This window comes from Anomaloglossus baeobatrachus, chromosome 7 (genome assembly GCF_048569485.1).
Source record: "Anomaloglossus baeobatrachus isolate aAnoBae1 chromosome 7, aAnoBae1.hap1, whole genome shotgun sequence".
Taxonomy (NCBI): domain Eukaryota; kingdom Metazoa; phylum Chordata; class Amphibia; order Anura; family Aromobatidae; genus Anomaloglossus; species Anomaloglossus baeobatrachus.
This window is the reverse complement of record NC_134359.1, coordinates 254,900,089-254,926,483: the sequence shown is the minus strand read 5'-3', so window position 1 is coordinate 254,926,483 and position 26,395 is coordinate 254,900,089. Positions and strand designations below refer to the sequence as shown.

The window sequence follows — 26,395 nt, the reverse complement described above, 5'->3', positions numbered from 1 at the left end:
GTATGGCGTTACCACCCGGTGAATCCGGATTGAGAGCGATGTCAGTATCAAAGCCCTGAAGAGCTGCCTTTTGGTCAAGTAGATTGCCCATGGGTGCAAGTCTCTATATTATGACTACTCCGTCCCTGTCCATGGACAGGGTTGACAGGAGGTTTCTTTGGCCACAACTAGTAGAGCCCCGGCAGACGAAGTGCTAGAGACCCCGGCAGACGACGTGCTACAGGGGAGCATGCACACAATGGGACGGTGTCATGAACAGCATCCCATGTAGTAAAAACAGCACTGAAATCTGTGTTGCTTTTTTGCCGCTGCCGACTAGCTATCTAGAAGTATATAGCCAAGATTGGTGACCGTACATTGCAATGTATAGCATACAGGCATAAAGTACAAAAGACCACTGCAGCACAAGCAATACAAGCAGCATAGAAGCCTGTGCCCTGGCACCCCTGCTCTTCTGCTGCTGTATACTAGTCATCTAGGGGAATATAGCCCAGAAGAGTGACCCTACAGTGCAATGTATAGCATACAAGCACAAGTACAAATGAACACTGCAGCACATGCAATACCAGCAGCATAGAAGCCTGTGCCCTGGCACCCCAGCTCTTCTGCTGCTGTAGACTAGTCATCTCGGGGAATATGGCCCAGAAGAGTGACCATACAGTGCTATGTATAGCATACAAGCACAAGTACAAATGCACACTGCAGCCCATGCAATACAAGCAGCATAGAAAAAAACCTGTGCCCCAGCACCCTTGGTTTTCTGCTGCTGTAGTCTAGCCATTCCAGGAGAATATAGCTAAGACTAGCGACTGTACAGTGCAATGTATAGCATATAAGCATAAACACAAATGAACACCTCAGTCGTGCAATACAAGCAGCCTAGAAAGCCTGTGCCTTAGCACACCTGCTTTCCTGCTGCTGATGTGTCGCTCCCCAAGCGGGCATATAGCGACCTATGCAGTAAAAAACAACACATGTACACACTGCAGTTATATCGTGGTCAGCACTATGTGTGCCTCTTACCGCCCGCCTATAAGCGGGTGTATGATCGCCACCGTCCTGCCTTGGTGCCGAAAGTCCGAGCTCGGACTGCAGTAATGGCTGCCGGCTTCTTCCCCAGCTCATGTGAGGAGGGGCGGGCCGTGGGCGTGCCCCCAAGGCAGAGCGGGAATCCGGCGTCCGACAGTGTGCAGTGAGAGGGCTGGAGCATGTAAAAAGGCTCCAGCCCTCGGCGCTGCTGATTGCTCAGCGCCTGTCCCCTTCCCTGAGTGACAGGGAGGGGGCGGGAACGAAGCGGCACTAGGCCGCAGAAGCCGGGGACTGGATTTATAAGCGCCGCCGCCGTAAAAGCGCGGTCGGCGCCCAGTCCCCGGCGAACTACAAGTCCCAGCCGCGCCGCCGCTCCCGGAGCGTCCGGCGCGGTAGTTCCCAAAACACAAAGTCACTCAGCAAAGCTGCAGTGACTGTAACCCTTTACTGTCCCCGGCGCACTAGCACACCCAGCAAGTCTGGAGTGTGCTGTGCCTGTGTGTACGGGGACACAGAGTACCTGTAATGGTGCAGGGCCATGTCCCTGAACGGTACTCCAGCTCCGTATCCAGCAGGTTCAAATGGGTCTGTGGATGGAGCCCGGCGTCAGAGCTTTGAGGCCGGCAGGATCCCACTTCCTCAGAGCCCCTCAGGGGGATGTGGAAGGAAAGCAGCATGTGGGCTCCAGCCTCCGTACCAGCAATAGGTACCTCAACCTTACAACACCATCAACGGGTGAGAAGGGAGCATGCTGGGGGCCCTATATGGGCCCTCTTTTCTTCCATCCGATATAGTCAGCAGCTACTGCTGACTAAAATCTGTGGAGCTATGCGTGGATGTCTGACCTCCTTCGCACAAAGCTTGAAAACTGGAGAACCCGTGATACCACGGGGGGGTATAGCCAGAAGGGGAGGGGCCTTGCACTTTTTAGTGTAGTGCTTTGTGTGGCCTCCGGAGGGCAGTAGCTATACCCCAATCGTCTGGGTCTCCCAATAGAGCGCTGAAGAAATTTTCATTTTTTCCTTCCACATTGCTTTGGTTGCTGTAAAGCTCCTAAAGGGTTAATAAACTTCTTGGATGTAGTTTTGAGCAGTGTGAGGGATGCAGTTTTTAGAATGGGGTAACTTTTGGGTATTTTCTGTCACCTAGGCCTCTCAAAGTCACTCCAAATGTGATGTGGTACCTAAAAAATTTTTTTTGTAAATTTTGTTGGAAAAATGAAAAATTGCGGATGAACTTTGAACCCTTCTAACTTCCTAACGGGAAAAAATTTTGTTTCGAAAATTGCGCTGGTGTAAAGTAGGCAAGTGGGAAATGTTACATAGTAACTATTTTGTGTGACATATCTCACAGATTTATGGGCATAAAATTTCAAATTTTGAAAATTGCGAAATTTTCAAAATGTTCGCCAAATTTCCAAACTTTTCCCAAATAAACGCAAAACATATCGTCCTAAATTTACCACTGACATGAAGTATAATATGTCACGAAAAAACAATCTCAGAATCGCCAGGATCCGTTGAAGCGTTCCAGAGTTATAACCTGTCAAAGTGACACTGGTCAGAATTGCAAAAAATGGCCGGGTCTTTAAGGTGAAAACAGGCTGGGGGCTGAAGGGGTTAAATGAATTGTAATACCAGGCACAGCTGCTACTAGAAGAAAAAAAGCTATCCTGAAGGAAGCAGTGTAAACAATAAAAGGGGCATGTCACTGGCCCGGGCACTGCGGCACCTTCAAAAAGGTGACCACCTCCCTCATCGTGAGTGAAGAGAGCTGGATCCCCACATCTCAAATTGATCGCCTACCTCAAATTTATGCTATTAAACTTTAAAGGATTGGAAAACCCCTTTAACGTGTGATCCATGGAATGCAGAATAAAGATGGTGGTGCTCTCTGCACAAAATAACACCCGTAGGCACGGGGCTGAGCCACGGTAGTAGACGCAGCCACACGTATGCACACTGCAGTGCCAAGTTTGACAGTTTGGCTATGTGCCAACGTTGTGTTTTCTTGTGTGCTTCTTTTCTCCACACTAAAGAAAAGCATGTTTCAGCAGGCAAAAAGCAGCTAAAAAATTGTGCATTTTTAATACATTTGCGCATTTTTTCACTTTTTTTCCTGTTTTTTTTTTTTTTTTTTTTTTTTTTTTTTTTAAATCACAGGGGTTCAGGAGCTGTACCCACGTGATCGCTGGGTTTTCGGCTGATGTTACAGCTGGGAGCCAGCTCTCACTGCCTGGGGTGGAGCCCGCACCCATCCTAGCAGATTAACCCCCTGAATGCTGTGATCAGTGCGATTCAGAAGGCAGGGAGAGGAATCGCTTACCTGTCCCTGGCGATTAGGTCCCTGTAATGCAATCACAGGGACCCGATCGCTGCCATAGTAACCCTGGGTCGTCACCATAACGACCCCGGGTTACTGAGCTATGGAAAGCCTCACACACCATGCTGTATGCACGGTATGTGAGACGAAGTGCTGCTCTATAATCCACTGTAGTATAGTGATAAAGCACCGCAGTAGTAGTGATAAAGCGCCGCAGTAGTAGTGATAAAGCGCCGCAGCAGTAGTGATAAAGCGCCGCAGCAGTAGTGATAAAGCGCCGCAGCAACAGTGATAAAGCGCCGCAGCAGCAGTGATAAAGCGCCACAGCAGTAGTGATAAAGCGCCGCAGCAGCAGTGATAAAGCACCGCAGCAGCAGTGATAAAGCGCCGCAGCAGCAGTGATAAAGCACTGCAGCAGTAGTGATAAAGCGCCGCAGCAGCAGTGATAAAGCGCCGCTGCAGTAGTGATAAAGCGCCGCAGCAGTAGTGATAAAGCGCCGCAGCAGTAGTGATAAAGCGCCACAGCAGCAGTGATAAAGCGCCGCAGCAGCAGTGATAAAGCGCCGCAGCAGTAGTGATAAAGCGCCGCAGCAGTAGTGATAAAGCACCGCAGCAGTAGTGATAAAGCACCGCAGCAGTAGTGATAAAGCACCGCAGCAGTAGTGATAAAGCACCGCAGCAGTAGTGATAAAGCACCGCAGCAGTAGTGATAAAGCACCGCAGCAGTAGTGATAAAGCACCGCAGCAGCAGTGATAAAGCACCGCAGCAGCAGTGATAAAGCGCCGCAGCAGCAGTGATAAAGCACCGCAGCAGTAGTGATAAAGCACCGCAGCAGCAGTGATAAAGCACTGCAGTAGCAGTGATAAAGCACTGCAGTAGCAGTGATAAAGCACTGCAGGGAATTACATAAACAAAAACGCAGAAACAATTGACATCCTGCTTCTTTTTTCAACAACAAAATCTGCAAGGAAAAAAGAAGCCACGTGTGCACTGAACAAGTCATGATTCTCAGACTTTGCTGGGATGCTTTTTCCTTTTATTGATTAAAATAAGGAAAACCGCAAAAATAAAATCGCCACATGTGCACATAGCCTAAAGAGACTCCGGTTACCATCCTTTCCCCCTTCAATCCGATTCCTAAACCCCTCACCGATCTACCAGTAGTTATTTATGGCTGGAATACCCCTTTAAGAGCTTACATTGGGCTGAATGTATGAACCCCTCTGCAGTAACCTCCCTGTAGTGTTGGCCACCAGCAGACATTTTTTTCCCCATTTATCTCTATGGGTCTTTAAAGGGAGAGGGAAATTTGGAGCTAAAGACCAATAAGATATATTATAAGACACAGGATCACAGAGGCGTCTTGACGACGTTTCTTCCAATTTGGCTCTTAAATAATCCCTGAACCAAAAAGTCTGGAAAATTAAACATTACATAAGGAGCTAGAAATAAGACATTTACGTGCTCACCTGATTGTAACGTGAATTTCACACCCGATTACACCATAATTAACATGAAATTGGAGCTGACCTTTAAAGATCACAAGTCAAAATATCACGGCGCGCCTCCGGGGTGGATTCACGCATCCACATAAACAACCATCCACGGTATTAAAGAAAATAAACTTTCCATATCCGCAGAAATTAACATTTTGTTTTCTGTAATAAAAGTCGCAGCCGAACAAAGCGGCTCCGAAAATTAGAAGTACAATGAATTATGTGATGATTGTTAACAATTATTCACAGAGTCCCCAAATATCCCATTATTGCAGGCGATTGCACTCACATAGTGGAGGCTGTGTAGACATAGATTACTCCGTACCCCCAGGGTCAGGGCACAACCTACAGGACCCCCGTAGGTCTGAGGGTGGTGCACACGCAGTATGGAGTCAGAGCACACGCTACAGGACCCCCGTAGGTCTGAGGGTGGTGCATAGTAAGGAGTCAGAGCACACGCTACAGGACCCCCGTAGGTCTGAGGGTGGTGCATAGTAAGGAGTCAGAGCACACGCTACAGGACCCCGTAGCTCTGAGGGTGGTGCACAGGCAGTATGGAGTCAGAGCACATGCTACAGGACCCCCATAGGTCTGAGCGTGGTGCATAGTAAGGAGTCAGTGCACACGCTACAGGACCCCCGTAGATCTGAGGGTGGTGCACACGGAGTATGGAGTCCGAGCATATGCTACAGAACCCACGTAGATCTGAGGGTGGTGCACACACAGTATGGAGTCAGAGCACAGGCTACAGGACTCCAGTAGGTCTGAGGGTGGTGCATAGTATGGAGTCAGAGAACATGCTACAGGCCCCCGTAGGTCTGAGCGTGGTGCACAGGCAGTATGGAGTCAGAACACACGATACAGGCCCCCGTAGGTCTGAGCGTGGTGCATAGTATGGAGTCAGAACACACGATACAGGACCCCGTAGGTCTGAGGGTGGTGCACAGTATGGAGCGATGTCGCACAACCCCTTACCTTTTCCATGGGTAGCTGAATGGACGCCTTGCAGTCTGCAAACTCCACGGTAATGCTCGGCCCCAGGATTTCCGTCACCACATACTGAAGCTTTTGGGATTCTTTCAGCATTTTCCGATTGCTTCCACCAAATTTGCCAAGGACTCTGTAAGCCACGTGGGAAATGCTGTCTGCAGGATTACGCAGGGTCCTCCACAAGGCCTAGGGCACAGAATATGGACATGACGCTCAAGGAAACTAATGCAAAAGAAGGGAATTTTGTTTACTTACCGTAAATTCCTTTTCTTCTAGCTCCAATTGGGAGACCCAGACAATTGGGGTGTATAGCTACTGCCTCCGGAGGACACACAAAGTATTACACTTAAAAGTGTAAAGCCCCTCCCCTCTGCTATACACCCTCCCGTGCATCACGGGCTCCTCAGTTTTGGTGCAAAAGCAAGAAGGAGGAAACTTATAAATTGGTCTAAGGTAAATTCAATCCGAAGGATGTTCGGAGAACTGAAACCATAACCAAGAACAATTCAATATGAACAACATGTGTACACAAAGAAAACAACAGCCCGAAGGGCACAGGGGCGGGTGCTGGGTCTCCCAATTGGAGCTAGAAGAAAAGGAATTTACGGTAAGTAAACAAAGAAGGGAATTTTGTTACTTACCGTAAATTCCTTTTCTTCTAGCTCCTATTGGGAGACCCAGACGATTGGGTGTATAGCACTGCCTCCGGAGGCCACACAAAGCAATTACACTAAAAAGTGTAAGGCCCCTCCCCTTCTGGCTATACACCCCCAGTGGGATCACTGGCTCACCAGTTTTAGTGCAAAAGCAAGAAGGAGGAAAGCCAATAACTGGTTTAAACAAATTCACTCCGAAGTAACGTCGGAGAACTGAAAACCATTCAACATGAACAACATGTGTACCCGAAAAACAACCAACAATCCCGAAGGACAACAGGGCGGGTGCTGGGTCTCCCAATAGGAGCTAGAAGAAAAGGAATTTACGGTAAGTAACAAAATTCCCTTCTTCTTCGGCGCTCCATTGGGAGACCCAGACGATTGGGACGTCCAAAAGCTGTCCCTGGGTGGGTAAAGAAATACCTCATGTTAGAGCTGCAAAGACAGCCCTCCCCTACGGGGAGGCAACTGCCGCCTGCAGGACTCTTCTACCTAGGCTGGCGTCCGCCGAAGCATAGGTATGCACCTGATAATGTTTGGTGAAAGTGTGCAGACTCGACCAGGTAGCTGCCTGGCACACCTGTTGAGCCGTAGCCTGGTGTCGTAATGCCCAGGACGCACCCACGGCTCTGGTAGAATGGGCCTTCAGCCCTGATGGAACCGGAAGCCCAGCAGAACGGTAGGCTTCAAGAATTGGTTCTTTGATCCATCGAGCCAGGGTGGCCTTGGAAGCCTGCGACCCTTTGCGCTTACCAGCGACAAGGACAAAGAGTGCATCCGAACGGCGCAGGGGCGCCGTGCGAGAAATGTAGATTCTGAGTGCTCTCACCAGATCTAACAAATGTAAATCCTTCTCATAGCGATGAACTGCATGAGGACAAAAGGAAGGCAAAGAGATATCCTGATTAAGATGAAAAGAGGATACCACCTTCGGGAGAAACTCCTGAATGAGTCGCAGCACTACCTTGTCCTGGTGGAAGACCAGGAAGGGAGCCTTGGATGACAGCGCTGCTAGCTCAGACACTCTCCGAAGAGATGTGATCGCTACCAGAAAAGCCACTTTCTGTGATAGTCTAGAAAGTGAAACCTCCCTCAGAGGCTCGAAGGGCGGCTTCTGGAGGGCAACCAGTACCCTGTTCAGATCCCATGGATCTAACGGCCGCTTGTACGGGGGTACGATATGACAAACCCCCTGCAAGAACGTGCGTACCTTAGAAAGTCGTGCTAGACGCTTCTGAAAAAAGACGGATAGCGCCGAGACTTGCCCTTTAAGGGAGCCGAGCGACAAACCTTTTTCTAACCCAGATTGCAGGAAAGAAAGAAAAGTAGGCAATGCAAATGGCCAGGGAGACACTCCCTGAGCAGAGCACCAGGATAAGAATATCCTCCACGTTCTGTGGTAGATCTTAGCGGACGTGGGCTTCCTAGCCTGTCTCATGGTGGCAACGACCCCTTGGGATAATCCTGAAGACGCTAGGATCCAGGACTCAATGGCCACACAGTTAGGTTCAGGGCCGCAGAATTCCGATGGAAAAACGGCCCTTGGGACAGCAAGTCTGGTCGGTCTGGTAGTGCCCACGGTTGGCCGACCGTGAGATGCCACAGATCCGGATACCACGCCCTCCTTGGCCAGTCTGGGGCGACGAGTATGACGCGGCTGCAGTCGGATCTGATCTTGCGTAGCACCCTGGGCAAGAGTGCCAGAGGTGGAAACACATAAGGGAGCCGGAACTGCGACCAATCTTGCACTAAGGCGTCTGCCGCCAGAGCTCTGTGATCGCGAGACCGTGCCATGAAGGTTGGGACCTTGTTGTTGTGCCGGGACGCCATTAAGTCGACGTCCGGCCTTCCCCATCGGCGACAGATTTCCTGAAACACGTCCGGGTGAAGGGACCATTCCCCTGCGTCCATGCCCTGGCGACTGAGGAAGTCTGCTTCCCAGTTTTCTACGCCGGGGATGTGAACTGCGGATATGGTGGAGGCCGTGGCTTCCACCCACATCAGAATCCGCCGGACTTCCTGGAAGGCTTGCCGACTGCGTGTCCCCCCTTGGTGGTTGATGTATGCCACCGCTGTGGAGTTGTCCGACTGAATTCGGATCTGCCTTCCTTCCAGCCACTGCTGGAAGGCTAGTAGGGCAAGATACACTGCTCTGATTTCCAGAACATTGATCTGAAGGGTGGACTCCTGCTGGGTCCACGTACCCTGAGCCCTGTGGTGGAGAAAAACTGCTCCCCACCCCGACAGACTCGCGTCTGTCGTGACCACCGCCCAGGATGGTGGTAGGAAGGATCTTCCCTGTGATAATGAGGTGGGAAGAAGCCACCACTGCAGAGAGTCCTTGGCCGTCTGGGAAAGGGAGACTTTCCTGTCCAGGGATGTTGACTTCCCGTCCCATTGGCGGAGAATGTCCCATTGAAGTGGGCGCAGATGAAACTGCGCAAACGGAACCGCCTCCATTGCCGCCACCATCTTCCCCAGGAAGTGCATGAGGCGTCTTAAAGAGTGCGACTGACTTTGAAGGAGAGCCTGCACCCCAGTCTGTAGTGACCGCTGCTTGTCCAGCGGAAGTTTCACTATCGCTGAGAGAGTATGAAACTCCATGCCAAGATACGTCAGTGATTGGGTCGGTAACAGATTTGACTTTGAGAAGTTGATGATCCACCCGAACGTCTGGAGAGTCTCCAGTGCAACGTTCAGGCTGAGTTGGCATGCCTCCTGAGAGGGTGCCTTGACAAGTAGATCGTCCAAGTAAGGGATCACAGAGTGTCCCTGAGTGTGCAAGACTGCTACCACTGCCGCCATGACCTTGGTGAACACCCGTGGGGCTGTCGCCAGACCAAATGGCAGAGCTACGAACTGAAGGTGGTCGTCTCCTATCACGAAGCGTAGAAAGCGTTGGTGCTCTGTAGCAATCGGCACGTGGAGATAAGCATCTTTGATGTCTATTGATGCTAGGAAATCTCCTTGAGACATTGAGGCAATGACTGAGCGGAGGGATTCCATCCGGAACCGCCTGGCGTTCACATGCTTGTTGAGCAGTTTTAGGTCCAGAACAGGACGGAATGAGCCGTCCTTTTTTGGCACCACAAAGAGATTGGAGTAAAAACCTTGTCCTTGTTCCCGAAGAGGAACAGGGACCACCACTCCTTCTGCTCTTAGAGAATGCACCGCCTGCAGAAGGGCATCTGCTCGGTCGGGATGTGGGGAAGTTCTGAAGAACCGAGGCGGAGGACGAGAACTGAACTCTATCCTGTACCCGTGAGACAAAATGTCTGTTACCCACCGGTCTTTGACCTGTGGCAGCCAAATGTCGCAAAAGCGGGAGAGCCTGCCACCGACCGAGGATGCGGAGGGAGGCGGCCGAAAGTCATGAGGCAGCCGCTTTGGAAGCGGTACCTCCGGCTGCTTTCTTGGGGCGTGAGTGAGCCCGCCAGGAATCAGAGCTCCTTTGCTCTTTCTGAGTCCCTTTGGACGAGGCAAACTGGGGCTTGCCCGAGCCTCGAAAGGACCGAAACTTTGACTGCCACTTCCTCTGTTGAGGTTTGCTTGATCTGGGCTGGGGTAAGGAAGAGTCCTTACCTTTGGACTGTTTAATGATTTCCGCCAATTGCTCACCAAACAGTCTGTCTCCAGATAGTGGCAAGCTGGTTAAACATTTTTTAGAAGCAGAATCTGCTTTCCATTCTTTTAACCACAAGGCTCTGCGCAAAACTACAGAGTTGGCGGAAGCCATTGCGGTACGGCTCGTAGAGTCCAGTACCGCATTAATAGCGTAGGTCGCAAACGCAGACATTTGCGTAGTTAAGGACGCCACTTGCGGCACTGCTGGACGTATGAAAGAGTCCACCTGTGCCAAACCGGCTGAAATAGCTTGGAGCGCCCACACGGCCGCGAATGCTGGAGCAAACGACGCGCCAATAGCTTCATAGACAGATTTCAACCAAAGGTCCATCTGTCTGTCATTGGCATCTTTAAGTGAAGCCCCATCCTCCACTGCAACTATGGATCTAGCTGCAAGCATGGATATTGGAGGGTCCACTTTTGGACACTGGGTCCAGCGTTTGACCACGTCAGGGGGAAAGGGATAACGTGTATCCTTAAGACGTTTGGAAAAACGCTTGTCCGGATAAGCATGGTGTTTCTGGATTGATGCTCTGAAGTCAGAGTGGTCCAGAAAGGTGCTCAATTTACGCTTGGGATACAGGAAATGGAATTTCTCCTGCTGGGCAGCTGCCTCCTCTGCTGAAGGGGCTGGGGGAGAAATATCCAACAGCCTATTGATGGCCGCTATAAGGTCATTTACCATGGCGTCACCATCTGGCGTATCCAAATTGAGTGCGGTGTCAGGGCTAGACTCCTGATCACCCACCTCTGTCTCATCATATAGAGACCCTTCTCGCTGAGACCCTGACCCGCGTGATGACGTGGAGGGTCTCTCCCAGCGAGCTCGCTTAGGCGGCCTGGGACTGTCATCGGAGTCAGAGCCCTCAGCCAGTGATGCCTGAGACCCCCGTGAAGTACGGATTAGTTCCAACTGAGGGGGACCGGGGAACATAGGGACAGTAGTGTCCATGGTCTGAGCAACTGGCCTGGACTGCAAGGTCTCCAGGATTTTTGTCATAGTCACAGACATTTTATCAGCAAAGACTGCAAATTCTGTCCCCGTCACCGGGGCAGGGTTCACAGGCGACTCTGCCTGGGCTACTACCACCATAGGCTCTGGCTGACGATGCCAGACCAAAAGCGGGAAACCTGTGTCCCACTGTGCCAAGTGAGAGGGCTGGAGCATGTAAATAAGGCTCCAGCCCTCGGCGCTGAGTAAACGTACAGCGTCTCTCCCCTTCCCTGATTGACAGGGAGGGGGCGGGAACGAAGCGGAGCTAGGCCGCAAAAGCCGGGGACTAAATTTATAAGCGCCGCCGCCGTAAAAGCGCGGTCGGCGCCAAGTCCCCGGCGCACTACAAGTCCCAGCCGCGCCGCCGCTCCGAGAGTGGCCGGCGCGGTAGTTCCCATTACATGAAGTCACACAGCTAAGCTGCTGTGACTCAAACCCCAGCGTTACTGTCCCCGGCGCACTAACACACCCAGCAAGTCTGGTGTGTGCGTGCCCGCCTGAACGGGGACACAGAGTACCTGAAAGTTGCAGGGCCTTGTCCTTGAATGGTACACAGCTCCTTATCCATCAGGTTCAACTGGGTCTGTGGATGGAGCCCGGCCTCAGGGCTTGGGGGCCGGTAAGATCCCACTTCCACAGAGCCCCTCAGGGGGATGGGGAAGGAAAGCAGCATGTGGGCTCCAGCCTCCGTACCCGCAATGGGTACCTCAACCTTACGAACCACAAGTGGGGTAAGAAGGGAGCATGCTGGGGGCCGTATATGGGCCCTCTTTTCTTCCATCCGACATAGTCAGCAGCTACTGCTGACTAAACAGTGGAGCTATGCGTGGATGTCTGACCTCCTTCGCACAAAGCAGAAAAACTGGTGAGCCAGTGATCCCACTGGGGGTGTATAGCCAGAAGGGGAGGGGCCTTACACTTTTTAGTGTAATTGCTTTGTGTGGCCTCCGGAGGCAGTGCTATACACCCAATCGTCTGGGTCTCCCAATGGAGCGCCGAAGAAATTCCCTTCTTCTTTGTCGCTCCATTGGGAGACCCAGACAATTGGGACGTCCAAAGCAGTCCCTGGGTGGGTAAAAGAATACCTCGATAAAAGAGCCGTAAAACGGCTCCTTCCTACAGGTGGACCACCGCCGCCTGAAAGACCCGGCTCCCTCAGCTGGCATCTGCCGAAGCGTAGGTATGCACTAGATAGTGCTTCGTGAAAGTGTGCAGACTCGACCAGGTAGTCGCCTGACACACCTGCCGAGCCGTAGCCTGGTGCAGCAATGCCCAGGACGCACCCATGGCTCTGGCGGAATGGGCCTCCAGCCTGAAGGGACCGGAAGCCCAGCAGAACGGTAGGCTTCAAGAATTGGTTCCTTGATCCACTGAGCCAAGTTGACTTGAAAGCCTGCGACCCTTTACGCTGGCCAGCGACAAGGACAAAGAGCGCATCCGAGCGGCGCAGGGGCGCCGTACGAGAAATGTAGAGTCTGAGTGCTCTCACCAGACCTAACAAGAGCAAATCCTTTTCACATCGGTGAACTGGATGAGGACACAACGAGGGTAAGGAGATGTCCTGATTGAGATGAAAAGGGAATACCACCTTATGGAGGAATTCCGGAACCGGACGCGGAACCACCTTGTCATGGTGAAACAGCAGGAAAGGAGCTTTGCATGATAACGCTGCCAACTCAGACACTCTCCGAAGTGAGGTGACTGCTACTAGAAAAACCACTTTCTGCGAAAGACATGTGAGCGAAATATCCCTCACGACAAACCCTTTTCCAATCCGGATTGAAGAAGGACAGAAAAGTGGGCAAGGCAAATGGCCAGGGAGAAAAACCCCTGAGCAGAGCACCACGACAGGAATATTTTCCACGTCCTGTGGTTGATCTTGGCGGACGTTGTTTTCCTAGCCTGTCTCATAGTGGCAATGACCTCTTGAGATAATCCTGAAGACGCTAGGATCCAGGACTCAATGGCCACACAGTCAAATTGAGGGCCGCAGAATTCAGATAGAAAAAACGGCCCTTGAGACAGCAAATCTGGTCGGTCTGGCAGTGCCCACGGTTGGCCCACCGTGAGATGCCACAGATCCGGATACCACGACCTCCTCGGCCAGTCTGGAGCGACGAGGATGGCGCGGCGGCAGTCGGACCTGATCTTGCGTAACACTCTGGGCAACAGTGCCAGAGGAGGAAACACATAAGGGAGTTGAAACTGCGACCAATCCTGAACTAATGCGTCTGCCGCCAGAGCTCTGTGATCTTGGGACCGTGCTATGAATGTCGGGACCCTGTTGTTGTGCCGGGACGCCATTAGGTCGACGTCCGGCATCCCCCAGCGGCAACAGATCTCCTGAAACACGTCCGGGTGAAGGGACCATACCCATGCGTCCATGCCCTGGCGACTGAGAAAGTCTGCTTCCCAGTTTTCTACGCCCGGGATGTGAACTGCGGATATGGTGGAGGCTGTGGCTTCCACCCATAGCAGAATCCGCCGGACTTCCTGGAAGGCTTGCTGACTGCGTGTTCCGCCTTGGTGGTTGATGTATGCCACCGCTGTGGAGTTGTCCGACTGAATTCGGATCTGCTTGCCTTCCAGCCACGGCTGGAACGCCTTTAGGGCAAGATACACTGCCCTTATCTCCAGAACATTGATCTGAAGGGAGGACTCTGGCTGAGTCCAAGTACCCTGAGCCCTGTGGTGGAGAAAGACCGCTCCCCACCCTGACAGGCTCGCGTCCGTCGCGACCACAACCCAGGATGGGGGCAGGAAAGATTTCCCCTTCGACAGAGAAGTGGGAAGAAGCCACCACTGAAGGGAAGCCTTGGCTGCCCGAGAAAGGGAGACGTTCCTGTCGAGGGACGTCGACTTCCTGTCCCATTTGCGGAGAATGTCCCATTGAAGTGGACGCAGATGAAACTGCGCAAAAGGAACTGCCTCCATTGCTGCTACCATCTTCCCTAGGAAGTGCATGAGGCGCCTCAAGGGGTGTGACTGGCCTTGAAGGAGAGATTGCACCCTTGTCTGTAGTGAACGCTGTTTGTCCAGCGGAAGCTTCACTATCGCTGAGAGAGTATGAAACTCCATGCCAAGATATGTCCTAGGAAATCTCCTTGGGACATTGAGGCGATGACGGAGCGGAGCGATTCCATCCGGAACCGCCTGGTTTTTACGTGTTTGTTGAGCAGTTTTAGGTCCAGAACAGGACGGAAGGATCCGTCCTTTTTCGGCACCACGAACAAGTTGGAGTAAAAACCGTGACCCTGTTGCTGAAAAGGAACATGGATCACCACTTCTTCTGCCTTCAGAGTGCACATTGCCTGAAGAAGAGCATCGGCTCGCTCGGGGGGCGGAGATGTTCTGAAGAATCGAGTCGGGGGACGAGAGCTGAACTCTATCCTGTAACCGTGAGACAGAATGTCTCTCACCCAACGGTCTTTTACCTGTGGCAGCCAGGCGTCGCAAAAGCGGGAAAGCCTGCCACCGACCGAGGATGCGGTGTGAGGAGGCCGAAAGTCATGAGGAGACCGCTTTGGAAGCGGTTCCTCCGGCGGTCTTTTTAGGACGTGACTTAGACCGCCATGAATCGGAGTACCTCGGATCCTTCTGAGGCCTTTTGGACGAGGAGAATTGAGACCTGCCCGCGGACCGAAAAGACCGAAACCTCGATTGTACCTTCCGTGGTTGAGGTCTGTTTGGTTTGGACTGGGGTAAGGATGAGTCCTTTCCCTTGGATTGTTTAATGATTTCATCCAATCGCTCCCCAAACAGGCGGTCGCCAGAAAATGGCAAACCGGTTAAGAACTTTTTGGAAGCAGAGTCTGCCTTCCATTCACGTAGCCACATGGCCCTGCGGACTGCCACCGAATTGGCGGATGCTACCGCCGTACGGCTCGCAGAGTCCAGGACAGCATTAATGGCGTAAGACGCAAACGCCGACGCCTGCGAGGTTAAGGACACCACTTGCGGAGCAGACCGTGACTGCATTAATCTGCGCATGACAAGCTGAGATAGCTTGGAGTGCCCATACGGCTGCGAATGCTGGAGCAAAAGACGCGCCGATAGCTTCATAGATGGATTTCAACCAGAGCTCCATCTGTCTGTCAGTGGCATCTTTGAGTGAAGCCCCATCTTCCACTGCAACTATGGATCTAGCCGCCAGTCTGGAGACTGGAGGATCCACCTTGGGACACTGAGCCCAGCCCTTGACAACGTCAGGGGGGAAGGGATAACGTGTATCCTTAAGGCGCTTGGAAAAACGCTTATCTGGACAAGCTCGGTGTTTCTGGACTGCCTCTCTGATGTCAGAGTGATCCAGAAACGTACTCAATGTACGCTTGGGAAACCTGAAACGGAATTTCTCCTGCTGAGAAGCTGACTCCTCAATTGGAGGAGCTGGGGGAGAAATATCCAACACCTGATTGATGGTCGCTATAAGGTCATTCACTACTGCGTCACCTTCAGGTGTATCTAGGTTGAGAGCGGCCTCAGGATCAGAATCCTGATCTGCTACCTCCGCTTCATCATCCAGAGAGTCCTCTTGCTGAGACCCTGAACAGTGTGATGAAGTCGAGGGAAGCTCCCAGCGAGCCCGCTTAGGCGGCCTGGGACTGCGGTCTGTGTCAGAGACCTCACCCTGGGACCTATGGGTCACCCCAGGAACACTTTGCTGCTCCAACTGAGGGGGGCCTGGGGTCAATGATTCAACAGTGCCCGGGGCCTGTGTTACCGGCCTGGACTGCAAGGCTTCTAGTATCTTAGCAGACCATTTATCCATAGTCTCAGAAAGTTTGTCAGCAAATACTGCAAACTCCGTCCCTGTCACCTGGACAGTGGTAGCAGGTGGTTCCACCTGGGCCACCAGTAGCAGAGGCTCCGGCTGAGTAAGTGCCACGGGGGCCGAGCATTGCACACAATGAGGATCGGTGGAACCTGCCGGTAGTATAGCCGCACATGAGGTACAGGTTGCAAAGTAAGCCTGTGCTGTGGCACCCTTGCTTTTTGCGGACGACATGCTGTTGTCTCGTCTGAGTACAATGCAGGAGGGTATATAGCCAAAAATCAACAGTGCGACCGTACAGTGTAAATGTATAGCATATAAGCATATATATATATGTACACTTCGGCACTCAGTGGGGCCAGCACCACAGGTGCTGCCTACCGACCGCTCAAAGCGGTTGCCTGATCATCAGATTCCCTGCCTGGGCCTCCCAGAGCCGTGTTGTCTCTCCTCTCCAGCTTCAGAAGTGCTGACAGGAATGGCTGCCGGCGTTCTGTGTGGAGGAGTGGGCCGTGGGCGTGCCCTAGAAAGTGCGGGAATCTGATGCCCCACTGTGCTGAGTGAGGAGGGAGGAGGATACAAAGTATGCTCCAGCCCTCAGCGCTGACGTCCAGTGCAGCGTCCCTCCCTTCCCCTGACTGGCAGGCCCGGGGGCGGGAATATGCGGTACTAGGCCGCAAAAGCCGGGGACTAAAGTTATAAGCGCGGCCGGCAAACAAGCGCGGTCGGCGCGGTAGTCCCCGGCGCACTAACACACCCAGCAGTGCTGCAGTGTGTATGGCACAAGCGCTCCATGCGCGGTCCCACAGGGGGACACAGAGTACCTCACAGTAGCAGGGCCTTGTCCCTGACGATACCCGGCTCCTGTCCAGCAGATTCCCAGGGGCTGCGGAGGGAGCACGGTCCCAGTGCCTGGAGACCGATTGGGATCCCACTTCACCCAGAGCCCATTAAGGGATGGGGAAGGAAAACAGCATGTGGCTCCTGCCTATGTACCCGCAATGGGTACCTCAACCTTAACAGCACCGCCGACCAGAGTGGGGTGAGAAGGGAGCATGCTGGGGGCCCTGTTACGGGCCCTCTTTTCTTCCATCCGACATAGTCAGCAGCTGCTGCTGACTAAGATGTGGAGCTATGCGTGGATGTCAGCCTCCTTCGCACAAAGCATAAAAACTGAGGAGCCCGTGAGGCACGGGGAGGTGTATAGGCAGAAGGGGAGGGGCTTTACACTTTTAAGGGTAATACTTTGTGTGGCCTCCGGAGACAGAAGCTATACAGCCAATTGTCTGGGTCTCCCAATGGAGCGACAAAGAAAACAAGAACTTTAGCAAATTTACTGTTTATTAAAACATGCAACTGTTATTGAGATATTAACACTCTTCTATTGTTTACCGCTTGTTGCCTAGGAGACAGACCACCGACTAGCTAGCTTGTAAACACTACAGTGAAGCTCTGGTAAAGATTAAAAGGTAGTTCTTCTGAAGCCTGGGTGCATGACGCGTCCTACATCATTCACACACACTGGCACGGAGGTCCTGCGCAGGCGCACTGTGATCTGTTCTGCTCAGGGCAGATCAAAGTATTGTAGTGTGCCTGCGCAGCACCTCAATGCCAGGGAGTGTGGATGACGTAGGACGCGTCATGTACCCAGTCTTCAGAAGAAGGAAGACTAAGCTGGCCGAAAGAGGAGGCGCCGCACCCGGAGAAAGGAGACGCCCATATGACCGGTCTGCACCGGAGCGACCTCCTAGGTAAGTATTATAAAGTGATTTTTACGTTTTACGTTCTACACAGCGGCCTGAGCTCTTATATACAGAATGCTGTATATAAGAGCCCAGTGGTGGTGGCCGCAGCTTATAGGCGCCAAATCTGGTGACAGATTCCCTTTAAATCCCCAATAGAAGGGAATGTGCGGAGTTTACTTTTCTCAGGTCTCTAAATATTTTACACAGCGATTATGCGGAAAACAAGAGCACGGAAAATGCCACCAGAGTCACCCAGGAGACCGGCCTGAAATGTCGGCCCACCGGGGGATACAGAATATGCGGCTGCGGTGACGTGCACTTCTGCTGCCCCCTGGTGGTGGAGAAGGGGATTACCTGCATGAGCTCCGCACGGACGGGCTGGATGTGGTCGTAGAGGAAGTCTGGCTGCAGGTTATCCACGCACAGCTCCAGGGTCCGCAGACCCTGACTCACTAACGTCTGGGAGCCATTTAATGCAGACACTAATGGATCCATCAGCATGGGGAGGTAGGGCAGCAGCGAGCTGAGGCGGACGGGCACGGTGAGGCACAGCTCCACAAACAGGTCCTTCATGTGCTGCTTGTGGAGGCCGCTCTGTAGCATGTTCAGGCCTAAAAACGAGGCAAAAAATAAAGGGCACATGGATTTATAAACGTAAACTATAAATCATATGGTGAGCCGATGTGGGCGCCCACTGACCTTGCAGGAGATTGGGTAACAAGGGCAGAAACTCCTGGTACAGAAGATCATGGCTGCCTCCCCCTATAGACCGGAATAGGGCCCGGAGGAGTAAGAAGTAGTTGTATGGTTCCTTGGCGGTCTGGGCGAGCTCCATCGAGCTGTTCACAATTTTGTGCAAATGGGGCTACAGAAGAGAAATCAGAAAAATAATGTTACTACTAAGGCGTCCTTCACACGTGCGTGGAACATTTGCCACGGTCCATGGTGTAGGTACACAAGTCCGTGTGAGTGTGTATGTGTGTATGTGTGTGAGAGAGACAGAGAGAGACAGAGACAGAGACAGAGAGAGAGACAGAGACAGAGACAGAGACAGAGACAGAGAGACAGAGACAGAGAGAGAGACAGAGACAGAGAGAGAGACAGAGACAGAGAGAGAGACAGAGACAGAGAGAGAGACAGAGACAGAGAGAGAGTCAGAGACCGAGAGAGAGTCAGAGACAGAGACAGAGACAGAGAGAGAGAGAGACAGAGAGAGACAGAGAGAGACAGAGAGAGACAGAGAGAGACAGAGAGAGACAGAGAGAGACAGAGAGAGACAGAGAGAGACAGAGAGAGACAGAGAGAGACAGAGACAGAGACAGAGACAGAGAGAGAGACAGAGACAGAGAGAGAGACAGAGACAGAGAGAGAGACAGAGACAGAGAGAGAGACAGAGACAGAGAGACAGAGACAGAGAGACAGAGACAGAGAGAGAGACAGAGACAGAGACAGAGAAAGAGACAGAGAGAGAAAGAGACAGAGAGAAAGAGACAGAGAGAGAAAGAGACAGAGAGAGAAAGACAGAGATAGACAGAGAAAGAGAGATAGACAGAGAGAGAGGGAGAGAGAGAAAAAGAGATAAACAGAGAGAGAGGAGAGAGCAATGCAGCCTCATACCGTGAACTCCTTCGATTTTCGGATAGCACATAGACAGCACTTACTTGTATACTTACCTATCTCTGGCACTGATGTCACACGTGCTTCCGGGTCCACTGTCAGTTCAGTGAATAATCATGAGCATAATGAGCGGTCCGGAAGCAACAGCAGCGCCGGAGACAGGTAAGTATCATAATTCATTTATTTCTCATTGACTGGTTTCCTCTGGTATATACTACACAGATCACATATGTCCATCAGTGTGTGTGTGTGTGTGTGTGTGTGTGTGTGTGTGTGTGTTATGTGTGCTATCCGTGTGACATCCAGGTAACACGCGGAAAGCACAAACTTGTATACTTACCTATCTCTGGCGCTGGTGTCACACTTCCTTCCGGGTCCGCTGTCAGTTCAGTGAATATTCATGAGCATAATGAGCGGGCCCGGAAGAAACAGCAGTAACGGAGACAGGTAAGTATAAAAATACATTTGTCAGTGACATGTTTCCTCCGGTACAAATCACACAGATCACATCCGTGTGTGGTCCATGTGACATCCATGCTGCTGGCAGAAAAGACATGTCGCCATGTGAAGCACATGGACACGCGTGTGCTCCATCCATGGTTCATGTCAAAACACGGATGTGTATGCAAACCCATTGATTTTAATGGGTCTACGTGTGGCTTCCCCCGTACCGCAGACACGGCTGCGTGAAGGAGGCATAAGACAGTGTAGGATTTTCAAGAAAAGGTCAATTCCCATCTTATAAAGTCACAGCATGTCACAAGGATAAGTAATTGGTATCCGCTCCATATCATAGACCCCCACCGATCTGGAGATTGTTTGCAGCAATGAAGTAAAGTGAGACTATGATGTGGTTTCCTGCAGAGCTGTGAGATGGGGAGCACCAGCTCTGCAGTCACTTAGAAGGGTCCGCATCACTAGCGATATAATGTTTGTTGGGGACCCCCCCACAATCCTGAGAATAAAAAGGGGACATTGCTCCTATTTAGAGCAGCGTCTCCTTGCCCGTTTTCTGCACAGCTGCCCTCCACTACCCAGCGTAAAGTAATTAGCAGAAAAAAACGTGACAATGGCCGTTTTCTCCACACCTCTGCAAGGAAAACTTCTCAGGATCAGTGCAGGTCTTAGAGGTCATATCCCCACAATCACAGCGTGATGGGCTATTTAGGGACACGCCATGGCTTCAGGAGATGGAAAGACCCCTTTACGGAGGCCAATCATTCCCTCCCTCTATCATGAATTTCGGCTACTTTCCTAGTAAATGTAATCAATATTCAGGCCAAGCCTGACGGGGGTAACGGGATTCTTAATTACACGGCCGCTCGGCGCCAAGACGCATCTCTTCACCTTAAGCATTTGTTCGTTATCAGCAGCAAACAGGGAAACGGAGCCAAACACCAGCTTGAACAGCTTGAGGTACAAGTTGGACAGCTCCACGTTGGATCCCATCTCCGGAAGCCTTTCCAGCAAATACTCCACCAGGATGGTGGCAAACAGAGCGGACGTGGTGGGGTTCGCCAAGAAGGAATTGGCAACGATCTGAAAAAAACAAGACATTCGCTCAGATCCAACATTCCTGAACAAAGATGGTGTTCCCCGGTGTCCGGTGATTACCGCAGCTACAGCCCGTGTACAACAGCGAGAAAGTGCAAAAGGTAATGATTAGGGATGAGCGAATGTATTCGCACCATTCGGTATCCGACGGATAAAACTACATCCGCTCCGATACTTTCAGGTTCATTTCTGACTTCCTGGCGCTCGTTTTCCAGCCTCCAGGTCTGGCGTAATGAGAGGCGGCGCAGCAGGAAACAGCGCGAGAAGCAGACCAGAGCGCGAGAAGCAGACCAGAGCGCGAGAAGCAGACCAGAGCGCGAGAAGCAGACCAGAGCGCGAGAAGCAGACCAGAGCGCGAGAAGCAGACCAGAGCGCGAGAAGCAGACCAGAGCGCGAGAAGCAGACCAGAGCGCGAGAAGCAGACCAGAGCGCGAGAAGCAGACCAGAGCGCGAGGAGCAGACCAGAGCGCGAGGAGCAGACCAGAGCGCGAGGAGCAGACCAGAGCGCGAGGAGCAGACCAGAGCGCGAGAAGCAGACCAGAGCGCGAGGAGCAGACCAGAGCGCGAGGAGCAGACCAGAGCGCGAGGAGCAGGACCAGAGCGCGAGAAGCAGGACCAGAGCGCGAGAAGCAGAACCAGAGCGCGAGAAGCAGACCAGAGCGCGAGAAGCAGACCAGAGCGCGAGAAGCAAACCAGAGCGCGAGAAGCAGACCAGAGCGCGAGAAGCAGACCAGAGCGCGAGAAGCAGACCAGAGCGCGAGAAGCAGACCAGAGCGCGAGAAGCAGACCAGAGCGCGAGAAGCAGACCAGAGCGCGAGAAGCAGACCAGAGCGCGAGAAGCAGACCAGAGCGCGAGAAGCAGACCAGAGCGCGCGAAACAGACCAGAGCGCGCGAAACAGACCAGAGCGCGCGAAACAGACCAGAGCGCGCGAAACAGACCAGAGCGCGCGAAACAGACCAGAGCGCGCGAAACAGACCAGAGCGCGCGAAACAGACCAGAGAGCGCGAGAAGCAGACCAGAGCGCGCGAAACAGACCAGAGCGCGCGAAACAGACCAGAGCGCGCGAAACAGACCAGAGCGCGCGAAACAGACCAGAGCGCGCGAAACAGACCAGAGCGCGCGAAACAGACCAGAGCGCGCGAAACAGACCAGAGCGCGCGAAACAGACCAGAGCGCGCGAAACAGACCAGAGCGCGCGAAACAGACCAGAGCGCGCGAAACAGACCAGAGCGCGCGAAACAGACCAGAGCGCGCGAAACAGACCAGAGCGCGCGAAACAGACCAGAGCGCGCGAAACAGACAGAGAGAGAGAAACAGACAGAGAGAGAGAGGCTGTGCCCGTACTGTTTCTGTCTTTTCCTCAGTCACCACAGCTCGCCGTTAGGTCCAACGTTAAATTATTCTGGTTTCCCATAGACTTACATTGTGCGTCGAATATTCGCGAAGCAGCTCCACCGCTGCTCCTGGTGTCCGCTACTGTCTGTAGCACTGACGTCACAGCGACAACCAATCACTAAGCTTACCGTGAAGACGGAGCGCCACTCTCAGGTCACTGGCGATAGGACATCAGCGCTGCAGCCAATGACAGACAGCAGGGGAAGTGGTGAAGACCCTGCTGGACCCAGGGAGGGTGGTTAAGAAGGGAATTTTGTTACTTACCGTAAATTCCTTTTCTTCTAGCTCCTATTGGGAGACCCAGACGATTGGGTGTATAGCACTGCCCTCCGGAGGCCACACAAAGCAATTACACTAAAAAGTGTAAGGCCCCTCCCCTTCTGGCTATACACCACCAGTGGGATCACTGGCTCACCAGTTTTAGTGCAAAAGCAAGAAGGAGGAAAGCCAATAACTGGTTTAAACAAATTCACTCCGAAGATACGTCGGAGAACTGAAAACCATTCAACATGAACAACATGTGTACCCGAAAAACAACCAAAAATCCCGAAGGACAACAGGGCGGGTGCTGGGTCTCCCAATAGGAGCTAGAAGAAAAGGAATTTACGGTAAGTAACAAAATTCCCTTCTTCTTCGGCGCTCCATTGGGAGACCCAGACGATTGGGACGTCCAAAAGCTGTCCCTGGGTGGGTAAAGAAATACCTCATGTTAGAGCTGCAAAGACAGCCCTCCCCTACGGGGAGGCAACTGCCGCCTGCAGGACTCTTCTACCTAGGCTGGCGTCCGCCGAAGCATAGGTATGCACCTGATAATGTTTGGTGAAAGTGTGCAGACTCGACCAGGTGGCTGCCTGGCACACCTGTTGAGCCGTAGCCTGGTGTCGTAATGCCCAGGACGCACCCACGGCTCTGGTAGAATGGGCCTTCAGCCCTGATGGAACCGGAAGCCCAGCAGAACGGTAGGCTTCAAGAATTGGTTCTTTGATACATCGAGCCAGGGTGGCTTTGGAAGCCTGCGACCCTTTGCGCTTACCAGCGACAAGGACAAAGAGTGCATCCGAGCGGCGCAGGGGCGCCGTGCGGGAAATGTAGATTCTGAGTGCTCTCACCAGATCCAACAAATGTAAATCCTTTTCATACCGATGAACTGCATGCGGATAAAAGGAAGGCAAGGAGATATCCTGATTAAGATGAAAAGAGGATACCACCTTAGGGAGAAACTCCTGAATGGGGCGCAGCACTACCTTGTCCTGGTGGAACACCAGGAAAGGAGCCTTGGATGACAGCGCTGCTAGTTCGGACACTCTCCGAAGAGACGTGACCGCTACCAGAAAGGCCACTTTCTGTGAGAGTCGAGAAAGTGACACATCCCTCAGAGGCTCGAAGGGCGGCTTCTGGAGAGCAACAAGGACCTTGTTTAGATCCCACGGATCTAACGGCCGCCTGTACGGAGGTACGATATGACAAACCCCCTGCAGGAACGTGCGTACCTGAGAAAGTCGTGCTAGACGCTTCTGAAAAAACACGGATAGTGCCGAGACTTGCCCTTTAAGGGAGCCGAGCGACAAACCCTTTTCCAACCCAGATTGCAGGAAGGAAAGAAAAACAGGTAACGCGAATGGCCAGGGAGATACTCCTTGTGCAGAGCACCAGGATAAGAAAATCTTCCACGTTCTGTGGTAGATCTTAGCAGAAGTGGACTTCCTAGCCTGTCTCATGGTGGCCACGACCCCTTGGGATAATCCTGAAGACGCTAGGATCCAGGACTCAATGGCCACACAGTCAGGTTCAGGGCCGCAGAATTCCGATGGAAAAACGGCCCTTGGGACAGTAAGTCTGGACGGTCTGGTAGTGCCCACGGTTGGCCGACCGTGAGATGCCACAGATCCGGGTACCACGACCTCCTCGGCCAGTCTGGGGCGACGAGTATGACGCGGCCGCAATCGGATCTGATCTTGCGTAACACTCTGGGCAAGAGTGCCAGAGGTGGAAACACATAAGGGAGCCGGAACTGCGACCAATCTTGCACTAAGGCGTCTGCCGCCAGAGCTCTTTGATCGCGAGACCGCGCTATGAAGGTCGGGACCTTGTTGTTGTGCCGAGACGCCATTAGGTCTACGTCCGGCACACCACAGCGGCGGCAGATTTCCTGAAACACGTCCGGGTGAAGGGACCATTCCCCTGCGTCCATGCCCTGGCGACTGAGGAAGTCTGCTTCCCAGTTTTCTACGCCCGGGATGTGAACTGCTGATATGGTGGATGCTCTTTCCTCTACCCACATCAGAATCCGCCTGACTTCCTGGAAGGCTTGCCGACTGCGTGTCCCTCCTTGGTGGTTGATGTATGCCACCGCTGTGGAGTTGTCCGACTGAATTCGGATCTGTTTTCCTTCCAGCCACTGCTGGAAGGCTAATAGGGCAAGATACACTGCCCTGATCTCCAGAACATTGATCTGAAGGGTGGATTCCTGCTGAGTCCACGTCCCTTGAGCCCTGTGGTGGAGAAAAACTGCTCCCCACCCTGACAGACTCGCGTCTGTCGTGACCACTGCCCAGGATGGGGGCAGGAATGATCTTCCCTGCGATAATGAGGTGGGAAGAAGCCACCATAGCAGAGAATCCTTGGCCGTCTGAGAAAGGGAGACTTTCCTGTCTAGGGAAGTTGTCTTCCCGTCCCATTGGCGGAGAATGTCCCATTGAATTGGACGCAGATGAAACTGCGCGAATGGGACTGCCTCCATTGCTGCCACCATCTTCCCTAGGAAGTGCATGAGGCGCCTTAAGGGGTGCGACTGACCCTGAAGGAGAGACTGCACCCCTGTCCGTAGTGACCGCTGCTTGTCCAGCGGAAGCTTCACTATCGCTGAGAGAGTATGAAACTCCATGCCAAGATACGTTAGTGATTGAGTCGGTGCCAGGTTTGACTTTGAAAAGTTGATGATCCACCCGAAAGTCTGGAGAGTCTCCAGCGCAACATTCAGGCTGTGTTGGCATGCCTCTTGAGAGGGTGCTTTGACAAGTAGATCGTCCAAGTAAGGGATCACCGAGTGTCCCTGAGAATGCAAGACTGCTACCACTGCCGCCATGACCTTGGTGAAAACCCGTGGGGCTGTCGCCAGACCAAATGGCAGAGCTACGAACTGGAGATGGTCGTCTCCTATCACGAAACGTAGGAAACGTTAGTGCTCTGTAGCAATCGGCACGTGGAGATAAGCATCTTTGATGTCTATTGATGCAAGGAAATCTCCTTGAGACATTGAGGCAATGACAGAGCGGAGGGATTCCATCCGGAACCGCCTGGCGTTCACATGCTTGTTGAGCAGCTTTAGGTCCAGAACAGGAAGGAACGAGCCGTCCTTTTTTGGAACCACGAAGAGATTGGAGTAAAAACCTTGCCCTTGTTCCTGCAGAGGAACAGGGATCACCACTCCTTCTGCTCTTAGTGAGCACACCGCCTGCAGAAGGGCATTTGCTCGGTCGGGATGTGGGGAGGTTCTGAAGAACCGAGGCGGAGGATGAGAACTGAATTCTATCCTGTACCCGTGAGACAAAATGTCTGCTACCCACCGGTCTTTGACCTGTGGCAGCCAAATGTCGCAAAAGCGGGAGAGCCTGCCACCGACCGAGGATGCGGAGGGATGAGGCCGAAAGTCATGAGGCAGCCGCCTTGGAAGCGGTTCCTCCGGTTGTTTTCTTGGGGCGTGAATGAGCCCGCCAGGAATCTGAGCTCCTTTGCTCCTTCTGCGTCCCTTTGGACGAGGAGAATTGGGTCTTGCTGGAGCCTCGAAAGGACCGAAACCTCGACTGCCACTTCCTCTGTTGAGGTTTGCTCGATCTGGGCTGGGGTAAGGAGGAGTCCTTACCCTTGGACTGTTTAATGATCTCAGCCAATTGCTCACCAAACAGTCTGTCTCCAGATAGTGGCAAGCTGGTTAAACATTTCTTGGAAGCAGAATCTGCTTTCCATTCCTTTAACCACAAGGCTCTGCACAAAACCACAGAGTTGGCAGACGCCATTGAGGTACGGCTCGTAGAGTCCAGGACAGCGTTGATAGCGTAAGTCGCAAACGCAGACATTTGCGAAGTTAGGGACGCTACTCGCGGCACTGCTGGACGTATGATAGAGTCCACCTGTGCCAGACCAGCTGAAATAGCTTGGAGTGCCCACACGGCCGCGAATGCTGGAGCAAACGACGCGCC

The 26,395-nt window shown here is 52.6% G+C and overlaps 1 protein-coding gene across 1 annotated transcript in view; it reads right to left on the bottom strand.

Moving 5' to 3' along the window:
* TRRAP (transformation/transcription domain associated protein) overlaps positions 1-26,395 on the bottom strand; it is a 467,034-nt gene that overhangs the window by 350,396 nt on the left and 90,243 nt on the right. The window contains exons 18-21 of the mRNA XM_075319755.1: positions 20,593-20,784; positions 18,328-18,493; positions 17,983-18,239; positions 5,824-6,024 (exon numbers count right to left, since the gene is read on the bottom strand). Of these exons, the coding sequence (XP_075175870.1) occupies positions 5,824-6,024; positions 17,983-18,239; positions 18,328-18,493; positions 20,593-20,784 (816 nt within the window). The remainder of the gene's footprint in view (positions 1-5,823; positions 6,025-17,982; positions 18,240-18,327; positions 18,494-20,592; positions 20,785-26,395) is intronic.